Source organism: Oncorhynchus masou, unplaced genomic scaffold (genome assembly GCF_036934945.1).
Source record: "Oncorhynchus masou masou isolate Uvic2021 unplaced genomic scaffold, UVic_Omas_1.1 unplaced_scaffold_2144, whole genome shotgun sequence".
Classification (NCBI taxonomy): domain Eukaryota; kingdom Metazoa; phylum Chordata; class Actinopteri; order Salmoniformes; family Salmonidae; genus Oncorhynchus; species Oncorhynchus masou.
The window spans coordinates 35,001-43,549 of NW_027008621.1; the positions used below are offsets into that span (position 1 = coordinate 35,001).

An 8,549-nucleotide genomic window follows, 5' to 3' on the forward strand; every position below is an offset into this window, starting at 1 on the left:
ATGTGTTTTCCTCTCTCTCTCTCTCTACCTCTCTCTCTCTCTCTCTCTCTCTCTCTCTCTCTCTATCTGTGTGTGAACAGTACAGTAATGCTGTAACTTTACAGGTTGAATACAGGTGTTCATGTGTTTTCCTCTCTCTCTCCCACAGTGATCTGTCTGAGCAGATTAAGGCTGTGACCAAGGACAGCCATGTCAGAGCAGAGAACACTGAGCTGATGCTGGCCTACCAGAGAGGAAACGTCAGTCTGACACAGTACAAGGTAATCAATCAGTAACATATCATTAACAAAGGCAAAGATTCATCTCTCTGTTTAAACCTCTGCTGCATGTTAGTAAATGGAGATACTAGCAAGTACAACGCAATTAGTCTTGTGATTCCTTATCTACACTGTAATTCCCATCAGTTCATCCGAATGTTCCGTGTGGACATGCAACATTTTTCGAGCTGGAGCGCCATGCATCATCACGCTCCATCATTCTATCATGTGCTGCTATCAACTGTTGTGGGTCAAGGTACTGTATTTTGTGTATAATGGAAGTATTGAGACTAACCCTAGTTTATATCCTTTCCTTGTCTCCTTTCCTCAGCTTCTCCTGTGCTCCCTCTATGAGATCTATCAAGCACTCGAGGAAGCTCTGGACAATAACTCCAACCACCCGAGTGTCGCGCCTATATACTTCCCCCTGGAACTAGCACGGCTGGAGTCAGTGGAGAGAGACCTGGAGCATTTCTATGGGCAGGACTGGAGAGAGAAGATTGTTGTACCGGCTGCCACTAAAATATATGCCCATAGACTCAGACAGGTGTGTATTAAACTGGACTGGTCTGTGGAAGTTGAATCGTACCATAATGCTTTATAACAGGGTTTCCCAAACTCGGTCCAGGGGCCTCCTCTGGGTGCACATTTTAGTTTTTGCCCCAGCACCCACAGCTGATTCAAATAACTACCTCATCATCAACCTTTGATTATTTAAATCATCTGTTTAGTGCTAGGGTAAAAAACTAAACGTGCACCCAAAATGAGACCCAAGACCGAGTTTAGGAAACCCTGCCTTATGTAACCATGAAGGGGGCAAATGAGGTTTTAAAAATCAATGTAAATTCAGCCAAACGTTAGAAGTTGAGATAATGAAAATTGTAAAAAATGGGTTACTTGGAATGGGTTTATAGTGCATTCACACCAATGACTGTACTGACTCTCTCTCTCCTTCTCTCCTTCCCTCCACAGATCGGCAAAGACAACCCTGAGTACCTAGTGGCCCACGCGTACACCCGCTACCTCGGCGACCTATCTGGCGGACAAGTCCTTGGCCGCATTACCCAGAAGTCTCTGGGGCTGAAGGGTGGCGAGGGTCTGTCGTTCTTTTCCTTCCCGGGCGTGAGCAGCCCCAACCTGTTCAAACAGCTGTACAGGAGTAGAATGAACAGCATAGAGCTGGAGGAGGAGGAGAGGAAAGGAATGCTGGAGGAGGCTGTCAGAGCCTTCGAGTTGAACATCCAGGTGAGGAGGAGAGGAGGATGGAGGAGGAGAGGAGGATGGAGGGAGGAGGAGGATGGAGGATGGAGGAGAGGGATGGAGGAGAGAGAGTGGAGGAGGAGAGGAGTGGAGGATGGGTTGGGTTGGGGAGATGGGGGGTGACGAGGAATAGAGAAACGGGATAGCCGTGGTTTAGGGGTGATATAAGGTTAGATATTAGGGTTGGTGTTCAACTATAAGCTAAGTGAGTGCCATTTAGTTTTTTTTTTTAATGAGCTTCTTGGCTCTTCGTACATAAGACGACTGACTTTTGACTGATGTTGTCTTGCCTCTGTCTGTGATGCAGGTCTTTGACGATCTTCAGAAGATGGTGTCTGTGACAGAGAGGAAAGTGAGCTCATACATACGACAACCAGAAATAGATGCACAAGACACATGTCGACACATTCCAAAGAGGCTGATGGTAAGTTACGCACACACACAGACACACACACGCGCGCATAGGCACATGCATGTGCGAACACACGCACGCACACACAGACACCACGCGTACGCACACACACACACGACTGAATATGATGACGGTGATATTTAGTACTTATGCAGTTAGTGTGTTAGATAATACTAATAATTCCTCCTTTCCTCTTTTCTCAGGAGAGAAACTGACGGCGAGATCCCTTCAGATCCAGACCAGTCTGGTCAACGCATCACCCCTCTTCAGAATGGTGCTGGGGATCTGTGTCGCCCTGGCAACGGTTGGCATGGGAATCTATGCTTTTTAAAGTTGTAAAGAAGTGTTTTCATCAAAGTTGTATCCGTCCATAACAGAAGATTACCTGACACCTAGATGATGTTGGGAGTATTTTTGTACTTTAAAGAGGATGAAGGACCCCATATTTTATAATGTTGTTGATCCTAAATAGTTTTAAAAGTTGTTAAAAAAACGAAATACTGTACAGAAGTAAGTAATAACTTAGTAATATAAATTCTTATAGTTTCTGTGTTGTATGTAGCCACATTAAACTATGAGTTAGGATGTGTATGATATTGATACATGTCCATGTGTCTGACTGGCAGTACTGACTCAATGTCCACCAGTATAAAATCCCTAGTACACTAGAAATAGACTAGTACTCCTGAACATTTTGTGAAATTTCTGAATCATTTATCAATGTCACTGTGAAAATGAGAGCAAAATGAAATCTATCCTTTTTCATTTACAATCTCAGGATTTAGCCATTGCTACTGTAATATTTCTACCTGTCGAAAATCCATTTTTGTAAAGTCAGTTATACTGTTTGTAAAATTTGTTCAACAAAAATATTTGTATATATTGTATATATTTGTACATTTTTTATAAAAAGAGTCTACCATGTGGGGTATAAAATGCACAGATAATTTCTTCATCGTCTACATTATTTAAAATCCTTTCCTCTATCAACATCCAACCACAGAGTAACAATGTAGATTGAACATGTAGTTTTATCTCAATCAGTGTACATAAAAAAGTTAAATGAATATACTTCTAAATGAAGAGAACAACAATAAAATAGAAAAATAAACATATCAGGCTGTTCTGTTCTAGTAGGAGTCTTGTGGGGTTTCTAATCAGAAATGCTAAGGCCCAAATCCCATCATTCTATTTCCCAAATAATAACAGACAAATTACATAACAATGTCAGGCTGTTAGAATTCTCTTCTAGTATACGAGTCTTGTGGTGGTAATAGGCTTTAGAAGCCCCTTCATTACATTTCCTTCTGAAGCTGTTGCGAATCCTCCTCATCTTCTTTGGTTTGTCATGCTCCACTTCCTGTCCAGCGCAGTCCTCGAAGACTGAGAAGGCTGGTCATCTTCTTTGGTTTGTCATGCTCCAGTGCAGTCCTCGAAGACTGAGAAGGCTGGTCATCTTCTTTGGCTTGTCATGCTCCACTTCCTGTCCAGAGCTGTCCTCGAAGACTGAGAAGGCTGGTCATCTTCTTTGGTTTGTCATGCTCCACTTCCTGTCCAGCGCAGTCCTCGAAGACTGAGAAGGCTGGTCATCTTCTTTGATGGTCTGGAATGTGGTGCTGGTGGCATCAGAACGAGGTGCTTCTCTACCCTCAGCCTCCTATACCAGCTGTAGATAGTTCTGTGGTAGGATGGGCTCCAGGTCTAAATGCCAGTCTGAAACAACAGCTTGGGAGGGTTCTGATTCCGGGGGAAAGGGTCACTGACTTCCTCATTCTGCTGTGTTTCTGCTCTAATGTCTCCTTGGTCAGGTGCCGAGCTAGAGGTCAGTGGCTCAGAGTCTGACACAGCAGCGTTGCTTTTACCTTGCTTCTTCAGCTCTATGTCTTCTTTGAACAAGAACTTAGAGCATGGTTCTCCATCATACTCTGGGTAATAAGTCCCTCCTCCTTGTTAGCAGCAAACCGATGAGGTAGACTCTTAGCAATCCACAGAGCTACAAGGCAAACCACGTAGAGGTTGAAGATCTTTGATCCCAGTCCAAGTGCTCTCCTCCAATATCTCCTCCAGGTTCTCCATGATATTCGTGGCCACTGTTGGTAAATTTCTTCAACAAATGATCAGGTCTATATAACATACATTAGTAATGGAAAGGAAACACAGACTCGTTGTTTAAGCATTAAAAAATACTCCTTTAGTAATAAAATTTCTAGGCAGAAGTTGGTACGGAGTACAATATAACAGTATATGATAGTTTCTCCCCAAGTTCTGCAAAATGTCTTAAGACATCCTGTAACTCATATAGCCTCTCCCAGTCCTCCTAAATCTAACCTCCCCTGACAGCAGTAACCATCTTATAAGCAATTAAAAGCTCAGAAGTGGGTTGGACCAAACCTTGACCTTTCATCACAAGTACAGGGTCATGACAAGGTGAACGAGTGTAAGCATCTTCTGACAGGTGGCTGGTTTCATCAGGTCTGTGACAGCCTTGTGTTGTCGGACAACCAGATAACCACGGTGGGACCCAGACAGGAGGAGTCTGAACGTAGACACCTTCTGATAGTGTCTGAAGGTCACAACACTCAAAACAGGTTAACACACACACAGAGAGGTCCTGAAGAGGAGACCCTTACAGTTTATCATAACACAATGTATTAACCCTTTAAAAGGTATACGGCCTTGGTTTAGCCCTCTTCACCACCTCCTAGTGGTCTGTGGCCTGCTGAAGAGTGTTGACCAGCTGCCCCCCCCGTGGCCTAGCCCATAACAAGGACCATAGGAGAGCTTCTGCATCCTTCAAAAGAGGGGTGACCTTTGACCTTCAGAGAAAGTCAGTTCCGAAAGAGTTTGTAATTCACTTGAAGAATTACCTGGGAGATAATGTCCTGATGGTTTAACTGAGCACCACGGCCTGCTTCGAGAAGGTCTTGGAGGCAGCTCGTCACCTTGGTCCCGATCTCAGTGAGGGCTCTTTGGACGATATCCCTTGTGCTGTCTCTTCCTGCTGCCATGTCCACCAGGCTCTCCACAACCTCCCTGACTTCCTGTGGAATCTCCACCTGGAGCATCTCCTCTGACCTGTTGTCAGGTTGGGCATGTTTCTCTGCGTCGTCAATGAAGAGCTGCTGCTGCTCCACAATGAACTTAACATGTATTTCTCTCTTTTCCATGGGATCTCTAAATGCTCCTCTTATGACTATTGATAGAGGTTAAAACAGCAGTCTATAATAAGATATTTAAATATTACATTTTCAATAAATTTGCAAAAATGTCTACAATCCTGTTTTGACTTCATTATGGAGTATTGTGTGTAGATGGGTGAAAAAACAGCAATTTAATCAATTTAGAATTTCGGGCTTTAACACAACAAAATGTGGAATAAGTCAAGGGATATGATTACTTTCTGAATGCACTGCATGTATTTCTTATGAAACACACAGCATGCCTCTATTACGACAGTATTACACTGAACATAGTCACAAAAAGGGATAAAGAGAAGCTGGTCATTCCTTTCCAGTAGACCGGAGAGACAGGCATCGTTCCTCATTGAGCTCTCTCCAAACAACCTGCTTGATGTTAACGAGCCTGTGCCGACTCCTCACCTTCAATGTCTGTCTGTGAGTTTGAATTTAGTGGAATATTGAGTTTCATATTAGCAGTGGCAAATGTTTATACGAATGAAAGCATTTACAACTCATGTTTGTAAGTCGCTCTGGATAAGAGCGTCTGCTAAATGACTTAAATGTAAATGTAAATGTTGAACACCTGACACACCTGACAATGTCATTTTGATCAGGCTATTATGGATCTTTATAAAGTGAAGTATATTTCTTACCAGCTCAACGAGGCAGGGCTTTCTCCCCTCTCTCTTCCTGAAATCTACAAATGAAACACAGAACGCATATCAGTCACTTTGTGTCATATATTCAGCAAAGAGGCTTATCGTATTTTGGCCATGTATTTAGCTTCGTTATTGGCTAAACTGGAAAGTGTTGGACAGGTTGACTGCCTGTGGACCTTGAGGTCGCTCTCACTTTTTCAGGAAGGCTTTCTGAACATTGAAGATGATCCATCCCCTCATGTGATTGACAGTGATGTAGGTTGACAGTGCTGCCTGCCCCTGAAGGGTCAGGAACTCTCTGATGAGCTTCTCTGTAGGATAGGTTATCATTCACTCTGGAACCAGTGAGCAGAGCTCTAACTGGCCATTCATTTGAACTCATACAAACGTATAAGGGATATGAAGGGCTACGTTTGACCTGTTATTTATCACTTCCTATGTAGTCAAACAAAATGGGGAGAGATGTGTAAGCCACAACGCCAGATATAGGTGATGAAGTGATTTGTCTTCATAAACTAATATTGAGGTGTTTTACACAGTGACGTCACTTGATGGCGCTCAATGTCAAGCGACGTTTTTGTCATCATACAATTGAATTTGCCATGTGTTCTGCGGGCCGCTGTAACCCCATAGAGAGCCTATTGAATTACTAGAGGGGCATTGTCAAACATTAAGCGGAGCAGCACAGGAGAACCCAGAGCAGACTCAGACCAGGAAACAGGGATGAATGAACCAAGATATTTATTGCAACACAGGGAGAGATGTGCAGATCCAGGGAAGTTTGGATGAGTTGTAGGAAACCCGATGTGGAGGCTGAAGTTGGAGTGAGCTGGGTTGGGACAGGGTAAACAGGTCCGGAGGGGAATCCAAGGGAGGGATGATGAGTTGAATTCAGAACAGGGTAGCAGGGTAGCAGGGTGGTGAAATGTGGAACAGGAGACAGGAACCAGAGTCAGAGCGGCAAAATGAATGGAGATTATGATCTGACAGAGTGGAAGTGGCAGGATTGAGTATCTGTAGAGGTCTTGATTATGGAACGGGTTGCAGCTGGTGGGGAACTGCTCCGACTCCAGCACACCTGTCCCCAACCACACAATCACACAGAGAGAGAGAGAAGAAGAGGGAGAGGGAGAGAACTGGGGGAATGGCTGCAGGTCAAGGAGACACAGAATGTCCACTAGGGGGTGTAGCAGGAGCACATGTGTCAATAAACCCTCAAATTTCCATAATTGGGCAAACACGGCAGCCATCTTGGTCAGGATAGGCAGAGGTAATATACAGCTCTGGAAAGTATTAAGAAACCACTGCAAATGATCAGTTTCTCTGGTTTTACTATTTATAGGTATGTGTTTGGGTAAAATTAACATTTTTCGTTTAATTATATAAACTACCGACAACAGTTCTCCCAAATTCCAAATAAAAATGTAATTTAGAGCATTTATTTGCAGAAAATGACAATGGGTCAAAATAGCCAAAAAATATGCAGTTGTTGTCAGACCTCGAATAATGCTAAGAAAATAAGTTTATTCATTTTTAAACAACACAATGCTAATGTTTTAACTTAGGAAGGTTTGAAATCAATATTTGGTGGAATAACCCTGATTTTCAATCACAGCTTTGTAATATTTAGCATACTCTCACACCAGTCTTTCACATTGATGTTGGGTGACTTTATGCCACTCCTGGCGCAGATATTCCTCCACCAAATGTCACAGTGGGTGTGAGACCTGGAGAGACCTACAAGCCACAGTGTCTCGCACCCACTGTGAAATTTGGTGGAGGATCAGTGATGATCTGGGGGTGTTTCAGCAGGCTGGAATCGGGCAGATGTGTCTTTGTGAAGGACGCATGAATCAAGCCACATACAAGGTTGTCCTGGACGAAACCTTGCTTCCTTCTGCTCTGACAATGTTCCCCAACTCTGAGGATTGGTGTTTCCAGTAGGACAATGCTTCATGCCACACAGCCAGGTCAATAAAGGTGTGGATGGAGGACCACCAGATCAAGACCCTGTCATGGACAGGGTCTCCAATCTCCAGACCTGAACCCATGACCTGTCCATTTTCTGCAAATAAATGCACTAAATGACAATATTTTTATTTGGAATTTGGATGTTGTCAGTAGTTTATAGAATAAACCAAAAATGTAAATTTTACCCAAACACATACCTATAAATAGTACAACCAGAGTAACTGATCATTTTGCAGTGGTTTCTTCCAGAGCTGTATATGAAATTTGGCAGACGCTTTTATCCTAAGTTAACCAACTCCCTGACCAACTTGACTCATCATAAGGTTCAATACCATTCCAGTATTCTAATTCCTAATGTTACCAAGAAGACTGTTCTGAATTTAAAAAAAATGTCATGTCTACAGGATAGTTTCACTCAAAATGAGAACTTATTTATGAAGGGCTTTTCAAACATTTTGCTCAAATGTGTGTATACAATGTGTGTATACAATTGAACCTAAAAGTATTTTATTCTGCTATAAGCATACTTTTTGTTTGTTCGCTTATTAGCTGAGCACGTGAAAACGATGGTAAGACAGTCTTTTCGTATTCTTGATTTATTCTAATACATTTGCATATGTCATATAGAAGTACACAACACATTAGTTTGGATTACATGGATTTACATGTGCTGGTTTTCATTTCAGACAGATGATTAATTATGAACACAAAATATAAGACTTTCACATATTTAATGATTCTAATATGTGTGTATCTAGAATTATGAGCCTTTAGGAATAAAGATGCCTGCTGTTAAGCAGAGAATACATGT

At 42.6% G+C, this 8,549-nt stretch overlaps 1 protein-coding gene, 1 long non-coding RNA gene and 1 pseudogene across 2 annotated transcripts in view; 2 read left to right on the forward strand and 1 right to left on the reverse strand.

Moving 5' to 3' along the window:
• Positions 1 to 82, forward strand: part of LOC135532993 (uncharacterized) — a 1,414-nt gene extending 1,332 nt beyond the window's left edge. Inside the window, exon 2 of the long non-coding RNA XR_010454425.1 lies at positions 1 to 82. This exon is cut by the window's left edge and continues 473 nt beyond it. This is a non-coding gene — a long non-coding RNA (uncharacterized LOC135532993).
• Positions 1 to 3,040, forward strand: part of LOC135532990 (heme oxygenase-like) — a 6,491-nt pseudogene extending 3,451 nt beyond the window's left edge.
• The window catches only part of LOC135532989 (uncharacterized), a 46,404-nt gene that overhangs the window by 21,661 nt on the left and 16,194 nt on the right, over positions 1 to 8,549 (reverse strand). The window contains 1 exon segment of the mRNA XM_064960400.1: positions 4,872 to 5,054. Within this exon segment, the coding sequence (XP_064816472.1) occupies positions 4,872 to 5,054 (183 nt within the window).